This window comes from Amia ocellicauda, chromosome 20 (genome assembly GCF_036373705.1).
Source record: "Amia ocellicauda isolate fAmiCal2 chromosome 20, fAmiCal2.hap1, whole genome shotgun sequence".
Taxonomy (NCBI): Eukaryota; Metazoa; Chordata; class Actinopteri; order Amiiformes; family Amiidae; genus Amia; species Amia ocellicauda.
In genome coordinates this window covers 8,776,976-8,794,629 of record NC_089869.1, presented here as the reverse complement: position 1 = coordinate 8,794,629, position 17,654 = coordinate 8,776,976, and the positions used below count along the sequence as shown (strand labels likewise).

General features: G+C 39.6%; 1 protein-coding gene across 2 annotated transcripts in view; it reads left to right on the top strand.

Moving 5' to 3' along the window:
* Positions 1 to 17,654, top strand: part of LOC136715819 (GDNF family receptor alpha-1) — a 67,212-nt gene that overhangs the window by 13,169 nt on the left and 36,389 nt on the right. Inside the window, exon 4 of one of the 2 annotated variants that reach the window (XM_066693195.1) lies at positions 1,794 to 1,922. The exons of the other annotated variant lie outside the window; for it this stretch is intronic. Within the exon in view, the coding sequence (XP_066549292.1) occupies positions 1,794 to 1,922 (129 nt within the window). The remainder of the gene's footprint in view (positions 1 to 1,793; positions 1,923 to 17,654) is intronic. 2 annotated transcript variants of the gene reach the window in all.

The window sequence follows — 17,654 nt, the reverse complement described above, 5'->3', positions numbered from 1 at the left end:
ATATTACAAAGCAGACAGTATTTGTCTCGCAGAGTCTGCTCTGCCATTGTTTCCAGTAATTTTTCCAGTATGACATGACAGTCACATTTTCTCCGTTTTCCTCAGGACAATTCCCTGATTTCTATGAACTCTCTGTAAAATCTCAGTCTCTTCATCACAGCGCAGGAGTGTCTCTCAGAAGCAACTTTTGTAATACATCCGAAATTCATCTCATACATAATACATCGCCAGCATAAAACGTCAATTTTCAGCTGGCGTGCCACACTGAAATAATAGCACGTGGTCAAATGTGTGTGTTGCTGTTATTGAAATACAGGAAATATTTTAATTTGAAACCTGATACTAATTGCATTTTTACACAGAAAGCACCTGGAGCCATCTTGATCAAGCAACATAATTGTGTGAGGAAAGCGTGGTCAATTTTAACATGGTTATCAACCGAGAGCATGAGCTCAGCTTTCTTAGAAAATGCATAATCCTCTCACATATAGTTTGTGCACATATCTTATTCATCAGTATGTATTTCCTATTGATTGAACAATGTTTAAAATAGATACTGGAGTTGATTTTTGTGCTGACGTTCGTTATTAATAATGAGTTCATGTGATTTGTGTGTTCCAAGTTGAGGAGAAGTTATGGTGGCAGTGATGTTTCAAGTTTTCCTAGAAAAATCACTATATTTATTGACGTCTGTGCTCCTTGGGAGGAGAATCTATATCTCTGTGAGGCAGCTTGCTCTGATAGTAGTCACACTTGCTGGGCTTGATTTATCTGGGAGTCAGATTGGAATATCATGACAAACTCTGGGATTTCATTATTGATAATGGTGCGCTGTGCTTCTGACCAAAAAGTGAGTGATTCTGGCATATATGTTTATATTATATCATTATGAAGATGATGATGATGATGATAATATTATGTTCATCCATTTTTTTTTTTAATTACGTGCATTCAGAACAGGAACGATAAGTTTGTTAGGCGATACAGTATTTAAGGATTCGTCTTGCATTGTTACTTTCCCTTGGATATCTGTAACACATCAATAGTGAGTGTACAGTAAACTCATCCCCATCTCCGGATCAGGATGTATCGGCCTGCAACACACTGCTGTGGCTCAGTTTTTGGTATCGACTGCCTCGTGTCAGGATGTGGACTGATAAGCACAGGGTGATGCCATGTAGATTGATTTCCCGGTGTCTTCGGCATGGAGGAGAGGAGGGTCCTCATAAAAGAAAGTTGTGCTGGAGGAAGAAACGAATGCGTTGGAAGTTATATAGTGACAGGGTTTGAGGGATGGCCCAGCCCTTTAGAAACTGAGCACAGAGCAATGCCAGGCTTTGTCTCCACCAGTTCTGCATTGTGGTACAAGATCAACATTTTAGACATGCACGTGAGTGAACAGATCACTTTGATAACTTGTGAGTCTGGGGTTCAGTGCTCAAAGACAAGTGTTCCCAACTTCCCTTTGAAAGTCTTTTCTTCTCCTCTGTTCCACTTACCCCCCCCCCAAAAAAAAAAACACACCTCTCTCCTGATTAAAAAAACAAAACATATGGCTACCCAAATAATTAAGTCTTCAGGTTTATATTACATTAATGGCATGTATGCCATTAATGGGATTTTTAATATAACCTCTAGACTAAAACCTAAAATCAGACCTTTTTCTGTGTTCTTCCTTTTGTCATATTTCAAGATGCCCACTCCCTTCCCTCAGCCCTCTGCCTTGCCCTGTAACAGCAAGAGTACTGTACTGTACATTCTCATTGAGTCCTGAATGAACCCATGTCTTGCAGAGGGAGGGGACGGCAGTCACTGGAACAGCACAGTACCCATTGGGAGGGGTGTCCAGAGCAGGGTTCGAGCAGTGGAACCACAAGACCCCACTAGAAACAGGAGGGCACATCCCAATTGGGCTATCTTGGGTAAATAATCTCTAGAGATGGTTTGATGAGGTGGAAGATTGGGTATCGGGGTTCTGTAGCTGTGAATGGAACACGAGAAGATTCTTGACCTCATGTTTATTATGAACAGTCTACTGGTGACAGGGTACACTGTTTGAAAAGAGATACTCAACAGTAGAGGAGTAGGAACTACTAAATACCCAAACAAATACATAAAAAAAAATCTAAAGTTCTCATTAACCATCTGATAATGACTTGCTTGAAAGCCTTGTGCTAGTTAAAAAATATGTATGTATTAATTGTGTTAATTAATCACTGGGGTATAAATGTGTCTGTATATGGCATGTCAAAAGATGAATAACTGCGATAGATTAATTGCCATCACTTAAAATCTCCAAGAAAGGCATTGGTAAGTTATTAATATACACACTTTATTGTATAGGCTTTGTACTTTCAGCTGACAATGTCAATTTTATGCTTCATTGTTGGATTTGGAGGAAAGAGGATGAGATGCCAACATGCCCATTCATCTGGCAGATTTTGGTGCAGTGCTGTGATTTGTTGCCAGGCGGTCCAGGTTGAGTTCAGAGGAACCTCATTAGAGATCCCTGCATTGTCTCTCTGGGGCCTATATGAGAATGCAGTGCCAGGCAAATAGGATATGTCTGCATCCCCTGATGGCTATGAACATATATACAATTTTAAACCACTGTTTAATATGTAATTAATCCCTGGAGACACCAAGCAGTCACATTGTGGCTGCTCAGTATTTCAGATGGTGTTTTACAATTTAAAACAATGCACCAAAGTGACACGTTCAAGCAGCCAGTTAGCCTCTCCCGTAGTATCCTCCAGCTAAATGAAAACATAACATGATAGCAAGTGTCTGCTGTTGTAATTCACATTTACTACAGGGTTACAGTGTCCTTGGAAAGAAATGTTTAGATATCAGGTATGCTTGGCTTAGCCCTGGAGATACTGATGACAGAAGAAAAAGGGAAATTGAGATTAGAAATCACACCGTTTTCTCCGCTCAGTGACCCACTGCAGAGAGGAAACTCGAACAGTGTGACCAGAACCATCTGATATGTTAGCAATGATTTTTTTCAGCAAAAAACAGGCTGTAAATATTATGCCCTAGTAATTGAGAAATCATTTTTTCTTTTTTTTAATGGGGAAAATATTTTCAAACCTCTGTTTGTGATTAAATATACAGTAATGGTTCCCTGATTCCACATCTGAAATGCTGAAGTCCACAGGCTTTGGGTAGAAACTAGTTATTATACCTGTCTCTATGGCAGTACTCTAATTTTCCAATCTGTGCATATCCATCATCTCTCAGGAGAGACTGTGATCGCATTACTGCAGTCCTGTGGTAACTTTACAGTTAGTTGCAACTTTTCAAGTTTTTGGTGTGAAATGAGGTTTTAATACAAATATGAAAAACTGCATGTATTTTTTGTATCAGTTCAGGTTTTGACTTTGCTTGCACATTGCAAGTCTTTGCCACTATAATGAAAGAACACCAATTGGTTTTAAGAAAAAGCTTCTTCAAATACCTTGGTGGAAGACGGGCTGAAAACTCCTTCCTATTTGTGTTGATTTACCGTTGTTACTTGTACTCAAACATGTGGCTTTGACAGCAGTGTTAGGCTGGACTACCAAATATCATCCCTCTTGCAACTTCCTGGAGCCTCAGTGCTATGTCACATGGAAGACCTTATTGACCAGGTAAGCCTGGATTCATTACGACTTTCAGCACTTACAGCCATTGAGATGTTGGCTGCCGAAGGAGCTGTTGCAGTTAAAGTAATGGCTGTTCAAACCCTTCGATTCCCTCCAGATGTAACGTGACATTCATGTTTTAAACTTATCAGCACATTGTGTTAAAAAAGCACCTATATTCATGCAAGTATACCCTGTACTGCAGGTGTTAATTGGTATGATAAAGCCTACATCTGACTGAGCCTTGTGCAGGTTTGTGTCAGACGGCGTGAACTTCACAGTCACGGACGAAGTTCACTGCAAGTTAGTTATCATCTTGTTACATAAAACAGTGTTGGAGTGTATAAAATCAACCACATGCTCAATAACATCACCTTTAAGAGGTAAGGAGCACTCGAGATCAATTCTGAGCTAGTGTTTGGTTTAAAGCCCTTGCTTTGATAAAAGATCATTTTTTTTTCAATGCTGTGTTGAAAAGTCCTGAGTAGATCTGGAGAACAGAGTAAAAATGACTTTGCAGCTCAATCCTCTATCCATTACAACTGTAAGAGCTTGAAATAACTGCAGAGAAATCCTGAAACATAGTCAACTAAAATAAAATAAATAAAACTTGACTATACAGAAATGTGTTAATGGCAATTTCTAGAATGTGCTGATTCGGCAGCACATCAGTGTACCTCCGTGCCATTTTGAAATATGGAGTTAGTGCGAGTTCAACACTTCTGTAAATCCCCCCCAAAAATAATCACAAAAAAAGCAATGCAAGCCTCTATATGAATCACTGAGCAATATAGCCAGACTCGCACATCCAAGCATTATGGAAAGTGGAAGGCAACTCTGATCATATCAATGAATTTTAATAAATTTTCACAACAAAACGTATTCCATCTCTCTCACAACACTATTGAAGAAATACAATCTGAAAACATTAATGGAAAATAAACTGCAGATAAGGACGATGGCATCGTTATTCTTCTTTTCAAAGGTCCTACATACATTTCTTTATGAATAATTCATGGCTTCTATCCGGCTCTAAGTAACAAGTCCCATTTGGCGAGAGTCTAGTAGATGAAGAGAATTGAAGAGGTGCTGAGACTGTTCATGTAATTTAAGTTCTACTGTCAATTAACATTTCGATCAGAAACCTTCAATACCTCCAAACTACAAGCTGGGCACTTATTAAATAAATTAAATTGAACAAATATCCCCTTTCTTCCTCCATTGTACATTTAACAGTGGAAATATATGGTTCTTATTTAACAACAATGTAATAATTTAAACTTAATTAAAGCCCTTCATGTTATTTAAATTAAATTAAATTATTTAACAGCCTCAACCTGTGTCACCTCTTTTCCCCCCTCTATCTTAAGCATAATCACAGTTCAGGTATTGTAATTAATGTAGTCTGCGCAGTGATCAATTAAGAGATGTAAACAGAGCTTGAAAAATGAACTGGAGAGGATTTTCTTAAAGACGAGAGCCTGAATCAAATTATCCTTTAATTATTAGTTTCAAAATAACAATATTAGACAGCATTTTCAATTCATAGCTCAACTGATATGTTAGAATCACGTAACTGGAAGTGTATCCTATTTAAATATATAATAAAGCACTACTTGACGCAGGATGGCATTTGCATTTACATGTATCTGGCAGCACGCATAGCCAGGCCGTCTTCGTGAAGACTGCAACTGAAACCTACAGCAGAATACTGAGCAGCTTCTTCTGCGAAAAGCTCAAAACGCTCAGTGCATTCTCTCGCTGTGATTCAGATATCAGAGTTCAGCAACACTGTTGAGTATCAGAGTCCTCAATTGCCGTGACACAAACTCAGTGAGCTAGATTAATGCACATTCCAAGGGCTGATAATAACGCGAGCATTTTAACAGCCTGGGCGCTGGTAACTGGATGCTTGTGCTGACACCAGGGGAATTATGGGAAACTGTTAGAAGATGTCTGAGTGCTGGATTGTCGCAGGGCCCTATTCATTTTTAATTAACGCCTCTTTTGTTTTGTCCCAATACGGGAAAAGAAACACACAAATAAGGCACATAAATCGTTTAGGTACAGTTTTCCAGACCCAGATTAGCACTAGTCTAGGAAATGTTATTGTAGGTCTGTTATTGCTGTCTGTGATACCGTCTGCTAGTATACTAGCTTATTTAAACAGAGGCAAATGAAAACTGTATTGCCATTATCTGAGGTCAAGCCCACAAGGATCAATCAGTCGATCTTTATCTGGTATAAGGCCCTCCACAACAAGTTGTCACATATAGACACGTAAGTATGGATACTCCCAAGACTCAGAACAGCAGCTCCAGTGATGTGTGTGTGTGTGTGTGTGTATGTAAATGAACTGGCCTACCTCACTGCTTTTCAGACACCACCAAGTTCTTTAGATTTGCATACATCCAGCGTCAGAATATAGCAGTGGTTTCTGCAGCCAGCCTTATTGCTCAACGTAGCACTGAAATGAACACTTTTCTTTAAGCTGCTCATAAACCACACCACGTTCCTCCTTTTATAATTTGAAAAGCATTTTCAAATCTAGGACATGCAAGTGATTGTAAACGAGTGCAGATTTCTTCAATAATTAGGTGCCTGTTGGAGGGATAAAAACAAAACAAAAACAGACCTTCAAATACATGGTCAAATAAGAGAAAATACTAATTTCATAACGGCACAAGAAATTCCCTGAAATATATTCGTACAAAAGTAATGGAACTAAAGTTGAGTGCCAATACATCTCAGAGGGTTTTGGACTCCACCCAATCACTTCCCTTATCCTTGATGTGACACGTTATCCCGTTCCTCCATTTTTATAAGAGATGTATGGACACAATTTCCTTCGGGCAACCCTTGATAAAATGAGAGTGAAATCTGTCATGAATTCGATCGCAGCTGTGTCCATCAAGCAGTGTGTGCACCATAGGAGCCATTTCAGTGGTTCTTACAGAAACCAGGACGGATTTGTACATTGACGTATGATAAGCATTACCCAGGACATAAATCTTCCTCCTCAGAGTGCTGCCTTCCCTAGCTCAATTTATGGAAGTAGAGGAAAATTCTTAGACAAAATTTGATCATTTCCAGTAACTACATACTTAATTGTTAGACCATGTTTTGTATCTATTCACCACCATGGATATTAGCATCATGGAAAGCTTGCTGAAAAAGGCAACTTAATAGTGCAAATTGCTGAAAAAACATGTATGTGTCTTTTTTTCATATCATAGTTGTGCAAGTCTGGTTTTGGATTTTCCTGAATTGATTCTCCAGAGTAAGGCTCAAACCTTGGAGATTTATTTAATTGCTGGTCAGTTTGCTGTGCACAGATGCTGGTGTGTTGTGGTTTATTTGAATCTCTCTGCAGTTTACCTCCTCTCAGAATACTGCAGAATCACTCCAGGTTCATACATTTTCCTCTCAGGTGCTTGGCATCCTATTATTTTATTTATTTATTTAAAGTTTTCAGCTCTTACTCAGAGAAACACTTTTGCTTATAAACTAATTAAAAACTTAAATCCCAAAGAACAATTGTAATTCATTGTTGCATTTAATATGAAAGGAACTTGGGGGTTGCGTAATCCTTCGCTAAAATACCAAGAGTATTTTAGTATTGATAGTATTCAGCGTTATCCTTAGTAAATAGTTATTAAAAAGCATTCATGGTCTTTAATTCCTGGCCCAATGCTGTGTAATTAAATCTAAACATAAACCTCTGACTGATACAGGGGGGAGGGGACGACGACACAACAACAAAGAAAATATAAGAACCTTTCCTTGCACTGAACGGGTATTGAACCATCTTTGACAACTGGATAAGAAATACTGCTTTAATACCTTGTGCCTTAACACCCACATGTTTCCCTGACCTTGCATTCTTGCTTTTCTTCCCCCTTGGTATGATTTGTTTGTTTATATGTTCATGTTCATCTGGGGTGAAATAGATTTCCATTTGCAGAGCGTCTCTTGTAAAACAATATCAATAACAATGCCTTTTGTTTTCTGAGGTCTCGCAATCTGCAGGATGTGCAAAAGCCCCAAACCTGTGGCTCAGTGGAGGCTTGCCACAGTCTTCACCATGATACTGTTGCGAGATACTTTACTACAGTTTGTTAAGCGTAAAAACTCAGAAACCCAGCACTGTGGAGGCAGTACGATCTGTTTATTCTGCTGGTAAAGCATTTAATTTGCACGTCTGATCTGTGTGTGCTTTTTTTTTTAACGTATTTCAATTCGTTGCGTGTTTGTAATTTACACTTAAAGGGGGAACCAGGGGATCTACATGTTTTGGTTAAGCCTTACAAATCCTTGGCTAGCATCAGTCATGCCTGCGTCACTCCAGTCAAAAGCCTATTATAGGTGCTTGTAAAACAAAAGATCTATATTCCACAAGACATGGCAAGTAGTACATTTTCATCTTCGCGCATTATCTCCTGACCCCGCACGACTCTTCCCTTGTCTGTGGTGGGTGATCCCACACTGCCACCTGCCTGGGTCTTATCACAAAGAGGGAGAAATCAGAGATGAGCAAGACAACTGTTTTCTCTTTCTTTCTTGTTACCACCTACAGCTAGTGTGGACTAGGCAGCTATAAATCACTTCAAAGATCCACCCTCCCCTCTACCTCTGGATATTCTTTAGACCCTCGGCAGCGTGTCCTGGAGTGTAATTTACTCTCCGGACTGGTGGGCTCACATTCAAATGCAAGGCACTCTCTCAGAACAAGCAATTTAACAATGAGAAACACTCCTGCCCAGCCGGTAGCTGTGTATAACATCCTTAGCATCAGTGTACAGTTTGGGGGATTCATTGCACGGGATGGTAGTGTTGGAGTCTGTCGCTTCAATCTGCACCTTCAAAGAGGCACCACCACAAGAGTTTCCACCTTCTGCTTAGGCCTTTCAAATCCTAATTTAACCCTCAATATCAAGTAGCTTGAGATCAGTGATATTTCACAGTGATATTTGATCAGTGATATTTGAATATTGCTGTAAAGAAACAGAGTCACGGTGCATTTCCACTTTTCCACACGTCTCCGTAAGACTGGCGGCCTTTTCATTCTCCTCACACTTCGGATTTCCATAATTGATTACTTGTTTAGCATTCTTCAGTGAGTGGTCGGCAGGGGCTCTGCTTGTATCCCTCGGGAAAGGGCAGCCTACTCCGCTTCCATCTGATCAGTCAATTAAAATTACAATGCAACACGATTAAGGGGGTTGTTACACATGTTGATGCTTTACGGACGCCAATCAAAATGCGGCCTGAGGTAGACGGATTACATTAGAGCTGGTGTAGAGTTTATGCTGTGGACCTTCAAAAGGGAACGTTGACAAGTTTACATAAAATGTTTTAAATTCTGAACAGCATGTACAGTATAACATTTTACTACATCATCGATTTAACCCTGGATAGGACAGGCGGAGATTAATTCTATGAGTTAATTACTTTAATTTTGTTAATCTAGCAGACAATGGAAAAGACAACAATCTCCAAAACTGTGAAAGAGCTACAATTATGGCTCTTAGGTATGACATAAACCTTATTGCCCATGTGGTCAGTCTTCTATAAAGATATAGACAAACAGACAGAAAGTACAAAGTATAAAAAGACATTAAGATGTCTTAAACTTAAATGTGAAGGAAAAAACATCATTAAGAATCTAAAGTTGATTTTATAACAAAGTTTGTAATTGGCATTTCTACAAGAAACTTCACTATAGAGATCTGTATTGATGCACAGCTCTGCCAGGTCCACCTCAGCTGAGAAAAAGTAATGCTTGTTAGTGGCTAGTTTTATTGTGAGTGTACATATGCATATTACTGCCCGAGTGTGGCAGCGAGACTCCGGCCCTGTCGGGGGTCAGACACGGGGGTCTCCCGGCGTGTGCTGCTGCTGCTGCTGCCGTCTTTCACTGTCAGAACTCCAGCATGGCACCCGCAGCTCTCCCCATTTAAATCATTTATAGCTGCACACTCAATAGAGTGCTAACATACTAGTTTTGTACCTTTTTGCTGACTAAATGATGGGCAAAGCAATTTTCAACAAATGGTTCCCAGTAGGCAGCCATTGCAGAGTGCCTGTAATATTGCCTTTTAACCTTAGCACTGGCAACAGTTCAGAAAGTACTATATTGATGTTGGACTGTGTTGGATTATGCACTTAGCTTTTTAGCGACATGGTGCAGAACAATCTTCTGTGGAAAACGTATGAAAATAACAAAAATAAAAAGGTTTACAGGAAAAGGGGGCATTTAAAGGAAATTGTTGTTGAGCTTTTTCTACTTTTGGTTTTAAATTTGGTATTAGACGTGTACAAATTAATGGTTTCATTACATTAAATTAGTATTTCTTCAAAATTAAAAAAATCATATTTGTTTTGTCTAGTTGCTGTGAGCATCTCTATATATATGTTGTCTAGGTTTTTCTTTATATGGTAAGAATACCAAACAGCATGGCATAAAACCCCTATAATCTGACAGAAGTCCCAGAAACACATACAAATGGCTCTGACACATTTCAGTTTAAAAAGTGCTTAAAGGCTCATAGAACCTAAGCTTTAGAAGGTGTAAAATAATGGTAATTTAAAATTGCTTAGCTTTTCACTTCAGCAAATGGTGAGGGCAGGTGTTTACTGTGCCTGGTAACTGTCATGCCAGGAGAACGCTGGGACAGGAGGATCAAACAGGGCATTTGACAGCACTCGGAGATGCCTCCTCCCGTCGGTTCTGTTCTGTCATTAAAACTCTGCCCCGCTGAATGGAATTAGCAGAACAAACAAACCAAAGCCAGGAGTGACCTTTGGACGGCGAATGTGTTAACATAATTGGAAAAGCCCAGAGCAAAACAAAGCAAGCAGCATGTTGTGAGAATGTGGGCTCCCAAGAGGAAAACAAAGCTGTGCAAGTGTTTCAGTGCAGGATTAAGTTTTCCTTCTGGGAAACGTACACCCTGCACCTGTTCCTGAGGAGAGCAGGCGGCTGCATCTGCGCATGTGTGTAAGAAAGGGCGGCAAGTGTCCTGTCACCTTTTCTTTTTTTAACTACTTTAGTGTCCTGTTAATTAGGTGTTCCTTATTAAACTGTTTCAGTGTAATCATACCATAACAAAAAATGTCCCGGTACGGCAGACGGGGCTGTAAAGAAGTAATAGCCGAGGCCATTAAATCATTTTGGAATGTCTCGTTAGCAGAAATACAGCCTCACTCATAATTTTTGCTCCATTTCCATGACCATTAAGGTGTAGATGACTCCTGGCACAAAACCACACTCTAAAGACTCAAACTGAGATACTGAAGTCCTCTGGGGCAGCTATTTCCCTCATCCAGATTCCAGTGTTTCTCTCCGAGGATAATCGCTAGAAGCCCCACTTTGTAGAAGCACAAGGCTTTGACAGGAAAATGGAACTCAACTTGGGGCAAAATGGAAACTGAAAATCTGCCAACGAAAATGATCACAGATCCGTGAGGAAATCTCTGAGTGTTGCCGTGCCAATGAAGAAGCTCTGTAAAGCCCAGGGTATTACCTGTTTAATGGAGAGAAGCAGACTAATGGAGAAACACGGAAGTTTCAGAGAATTAGACAAGTGTGGATGACGAGACAGCAACCACAGACAGCCCGGGCTGTCACAGGAGTTACACTACAGTGAGCGCCCAACAACACAATGAGGGAGCAACAAAAACTGGAACACCAAAGGAGGAAAAGCCCAGGCACGAGACAGAGGAAGAAAATGACAGATTTAGGAAACAAAAAACTTTACAGCAAATCTGTGAAGCAAATTAGAAATAAGCAGGCTTCTAGAGATTTTCAAATGAGAGGGGGGCCATAATACATCATTGCACCAACAATGTACAAGATGTAAAGGGATTACACCAGAGTAACTGCGTTTTCTCTGCTTTAAAATAAAAGGCTTCCATCATTGGTATCTGGGGAGGCTTTTAATTATGGGTCTTCAAAGTGTACAGTTTCTACAGAATATAACGTTGCATTCATTTCTGTAAATGTTAAGTATACTTTCCAGAATATACTGGAATCCCTTACAAGACAAGACTAGTGTCGGGAGGGACTGATAGTAATGCTGATAGCTTGGTAGCTTTCAACCCCCATAAAGCAATGCAGTTGCTCCAGAGCTGCAAGGAATGTTCCCCATGGAAATTCACTGTCTGACGCTTGGGTTATTGCACCTGAAGTCCGCAATCCCTTATGGTTGCTTAGGGGAGCAATAGGGTACTGTAACTGGTGCAATATGTCTCTTTTCAGATGACAAGCTTAACAGCATACACCCCTTATTTATGTCCTGCTCCCCAATGCATGTTCACCTCTGCGTCGTATGTACACATCCATCAGCACATGTTCGTAAGCAGTATGAAGATGTATTTCTCTAATCAGAAAGGGAGCGCCAAATCCCACAGCATTTTTCCGGACCTAATGCCTTTCACAATGCATCTTCATCGGCTGCGCCATTTTCTTCCGTTGGAGGAGCATGTTGAGAACTACATATTAACGCCAGCACTACCACTGGAAAATGTTTACTAATAGCAGGAACGTACGGATGCATTATATAAACAGTTTCTAATTAGGTGGGTTGGCTCTGGGAAATACAGCTCACAACACGCTGCGTTCTGCTGTCTGCTTTTATCACGTTTTCTGAGCGGCTTGGAGGATTATCTGGAGGATTGTTCTACCTGCCATCACTGTCTGAAAAGAATAGGGGGAGGAACGCTGCGCAGTGAAGTTTGCCTCACCCCCCACCCGCCTTAACATCACATTGTTTCAACATCAAATATTCAGATGCAGAAAACAAAACAGATTAATGATGAATTTCTATTTTTGTTACATTCAGAAGGCAATTGCTGGTACAGTTAAATGCATCTACAATACAATACCTTTACTCTACTGAGGTCTCCTATGACTTTTGTTCTTCGTGAGAATTCCAGTCTCTATGTAACCATTTTGCCATTTCAGGGACTTTTCATAAAACGAGGAGCTTAGTGTGATGGGCCCTTCGCATTTTTGTGCCACAATACTGAGGTCAAACATAGGGTTCACCGTGAATTACCCATTTTGCCATCAGGTATTTCCTAAGATTCCTGACCTTGACACTGCCGGAGCAGCTTGTGAACTCTTGGATGACTAAGAGGAAGGATGGAGATGGAGTAATTCTTCCTATTAAATACATTGCGAATAGCTGTATTTCGGTATTTATCGTCTGACCCAATACATTTGTTAACACAGTGCAAAGTGCAAATGTGCTCAGTATTTCCCTGACGACAGACAGCTGATACACTGTCTACATGTTTTTATAAAATGTTATTATTATTCTGAATAATTCGGTTGCTATACTCTCTCTCTTTGTCCAGTGAGGGTTAATAATTGCAGCTCATCATATTTCTAATTTAAATCTCTAAACAATGAAAACAACTTTTACAAATCTGATTGTGTGCATGCTTGAACATATATGGCATATATATATTTTTTTTTTCTTCCAGAATCCAGGCGAAAAGCTTCCCAGTGCTTGATCAGATCCATACATATTTCAGGCACACACATAAACACACATACAGACACACACAAAGTTAGCTTCTGCATTGATTTTCCGGTGCTATTTCGGCTGTCAAGGCAATTGAAAAGTGTTTCTGCCAGCTAAAAGTTATGTACGTTATTAAGAAAATGCTCTGAAAAGGGTAGTTATAAGAACAGTAAGAGAATACTATTCTTCAGCTGGGGCACCTGATGGATTGAACACCACAGCTTTTGGAGATTGACCCACTGGCAATAAAAATGTATATGCATTTATGAGAGACGTATAGTAATTATTGTAAATATCCCTCAAGAGGAAGTGCTTTTGTCGAATGGCCGTGGTGCCATGTCTGCCGCAGGAAAATGAAATGCTGAAATCGTCGGACTTATTTCTTCTTGAGGCTATTAACCCTGTCAGTGCTGTTGAGTAAGGGAGGTTTATATAAAAAGGAACTGGGAACACTGGGATCAAGTATATTTCTCTAACAACACTTTCTAAGCACACATAATCATTTCAGCCTTCTAGATGAGGCCAAGCTACCCAATTCAGTTGTGTTTGTGTCTTTTTCGTACTTGGCATTGGGCTAGATACAGTAATATATGTTATCTTGGGTAATTTTAAAAAGGTAGGGCTCCATATTTACTTCAGTTCTGACCTGCTTCTGCCCAATTGTGTTGTTGTTGTTGTTAGAAATACATATATTTATAGTACTTTGGCACATTTCTGTATACTTGTACAACAAGTGAGAAGATATGGTCCATGCACAAGGTTTTCACTTTTATTTTTGTATTTTGTATGTATCCCTGAAACATTATTGTGGTTTTTAAAGGATTTGAAAAACATATTAACTTGACTATTATTTCCATATACCTTCTTCTTATTCCTTCAAAACACTTTTTTTTAGTCCTCGGTATATATAAATAGACAGCTGGGAAAATAGAAAATACATATTTTTTCCCCGGTAATAGGTTATTAATCATTGATTTTCACAGGATTAAGAGTCATTGTAGGACTAAGCACCTTATTAATTTCACACAGGGTCTCTAATACTGTTAGCAGCTTTGCAGAGTTTTAATTCCACACTCTTTGTGTACACACAGACTAACACTGCTTCTCAGTGGCAAAACAGCTTTTTTAATTAACCAATGTTATTACACCACACAGTCAGATAAGAAGGCAAACAGAGAAATAAAATATCCTAAGGGGCAAGATATTTAACATAGTTGCCCTAGAGAGGAGCTTACTATTTGAAATTAAATTTGTGTTAATTTTTTTGTGTGTGTGTGTGTGTGGTGAATAACCCCTTAGCTATTTCTGTAGTTCTATGTATGAAGTCAAAACTAAATGGGAAAGAAAGCTTTGTCTTTCTAAGGTTTGTTTTTAAAAATGTTACCTCCTTTAAACTCCTTGCTGTCTAGCACTGCGGGCAGGCAAACGGGGCCACGCAGAGAAAGTGGTGACAGTGATAGGAAGGGATGGGGCCCTAATGAGGGCTATTGTATTTGCGTGGCAGGAGTCAGAGGACTGGGTTTCAAATCCCAGTATAGCTTCCCATTTAACACCCAGCCCCAGGGCAGGCCACGGGGGTCAACAGTCCTCTTTCAGGCTGTGCGGGCTGGAGACCAGGCAGCCAACTGTGATTAGGAGATACAGTGTCCATTTGACAGGCCTTATTTAATCACACTTCATGCAGCAAGGCCACCCAATGAAAAAGAGGTCTAAATCAAGTCTAAAGCTTGGTTCTATAGGTTTTGATTTTATTAGGAAGTCGAGAAGGAGCCTTTGAGGGCAGGGCATGCTCGTTTTGCATTCCGGTTTTTCGAGCCTCTTAATAAATCATCCATTTGCTGTTTTTTAATGAGCGCGGACATCTGGGGTCCTGAGAAGGGATGATTATTGCGATCGGTCCTGTGATTATTGAATCGACGCACTTGCCTGTTCAGCTTGAAGTTCAACTAAGCATAAATCTAAATGTAAAGAATTTCAGATAGAACAGTTCTTTTTTTTTCATTCTTCTTCAAGACATGAACAACCTACAATGTAACATATTTCACAGTGTCGATAACTTTAATCTTTTCTACGTAATTTAAAAGTCTAAAACATTCATATTTTTAGCAATACACGGCTGGCACTCTTTTACGTCATCTGGTGCATCACCTTTTTAATGGGTAATAAATGGCGGCTTGGTCTCAAATAATTTCCAGCACTGGATTTCCATCTTCTTGTAATACCCACTATAGCCCCACACAAGATGGGCAGGGAAGCGACCCTCAAGCAAACACATTTAAAACCATATTAAAGATTAAGGGATTAACAGAGTCAGACAAACAGGTACGCTTCCTTTCAGAACGTTGCCTAACATTCTTTACAGCTGCAGAACAAATACCCGCAGATTTGTTTTTTTTTTCCTGTTTTTTTTATCATTTCCTTCTCTCCACATTCTCAAGCTAACCAGCCAATGTATTAGCTGACAACAGCACTAATAAACTGCAAGCCAGTGGGCTGATGAGCAATGGCCTATCGGCGCAATGACATGGAATGTAAAATTACTTCTCGAACGGCCACGCACATTCTCCGCAGAATAAAATATTGGCCCATCTGGATTGAGCGGTGTTGCGGCTTGGTACAGTAAAGCATTTTTATCTCTCTTTTGGTGAATGGGGGTTATGAGCTTATAAGCGTACAGAGCAACCGTAATACACATGTGGCCCGAGTGACGGACAACTCTGGTCGCGTTTGTGTGGCGCTTGGGCAGTAAATTTAACTCCGGTCAGTTGATGCACTGGGGATACGGATAAGGCAGTAGATGCAGCAGGACAGTGAAGTATGTCCGACACTGCAAAGCAGATTCAGGAAATTATAGGATAATGCCGTCTTTGTTCCCTCTAAAGCCATAGAAATAATAATGTTCAACGCAATACATGGTGCTTTGAAGTGCTTTGAATTAAAATGGTATTTTAGCAAAAAGTTAATATTGTCCCCAAACAAAGTTACTGAATTCGTTTTTTTTATATATTGTGAAGGAAATCATTTACACACAAATATATTTTTTGCCTGGACCATTTTATTGGTACTAAACGCTCTAAATTATTTTACTTCACAAGTTTGGGGGACATCATATTCCGACTAATATCCTAATTTTAATGTAATATATTGCACATTAATTTGCCTTTTCATTCTGTTTCTAAAATTTAAACTGGAACTTCTGCAAAGTATGTATTTGATGAAAATATTATTTTTCAACCTCTCACATTTGCCAAATGATGAAAACAATGTTTTGTTTTTCCACTCAAAGGACACTAAAAACAGCCAGGGCATGGGGAGGGTATACAGAAGTATATCCATAAATTCTCTTAATTAGAGTGAAGGGTCTGAAGAAGAAGCTCTCGACACAAAGCCACTCACTATAACTCACGCTACAGCCACACTAGAGTACAACTCAGTAGTTAAGATGAAAATGGACATCGAAATGTACAGGATTACAAATAGATATGGCAACATTTTTCCTAAAGTCATAGAGCCACTTGTAGCAGTGATGGTGTTAAAATTAGAAACTGCCCACTGCTTTGCCCTTACTGGCACCCTGTCCTTCCTCATTAACCGGTGTGTAGCTTCAAAGAGATCCAGGACCTTTTCATACAATAATAACTTGAGTCGGTAATGTCCCTCGGCTCCTGTATTCAGCTGTGTGATTAAGTGACACCTCAATCAATACCCCAGTTTCAAGGGTTATTCAGAAAAGAAAAAAAAAAAAAAAAACTGAAGTAGTTACAGTCCAGCAGACTACACACTCGTTTTCTTAGGAAATCAAGAGATCCAATGAACTTTTGTATAAAGTTCCTTGTGTTAAAGAACGAGCAACTTGAAGCATTTCTACTTCATGTTTTGCTTCAACTGAATCAGTAAACAGTATCGGAAATGTGTGTCCCATGGTTCATATTCTGAAAAAAATCTCAATCGCGTTTCAAAATGTTCTCTCTCACGCTCTGTACTTTTGGCAGCGGGAAGCAGCGTGTGCTACTGGGGTTCCCTTTGACCTGTGCTAGAAGACACACAAAACAACAAAGTGCTGTCTCTTAATATTATGGCCAACATCCCTCCAGTGGTATCACAAAAATAACAACCCATGATTTTGTAAGGAAGCCAAAGAACTTGTAATTATTCTTGTCTATTGTTCATCCAGAAAGGGACAAAGGGAAGACCAGGGGAGTTTACACACCTCTGTACTGACAGCACTGTAAATAAAGAAAAATATTAGTCTAAACAATTGGCAGAGACTGAATTTGTTCTTTTACTCAGAGAGATATTAATCATGAAATCAAGATATTAACCATGCAATGGAAAATGAGAGGTATGCTAGTTAGGAATAAAACTAGACCAATATGTGATGAAGTGTGTGTGTTTATGTTTTAGGAAGGTGGCTTATTGTTTCAAAATGTCTAGGTATGTGGGTCTGGAGAGCCCCAATCCATTGAGATGAATAGGTGTCTTCTATCAGTCATGTTCT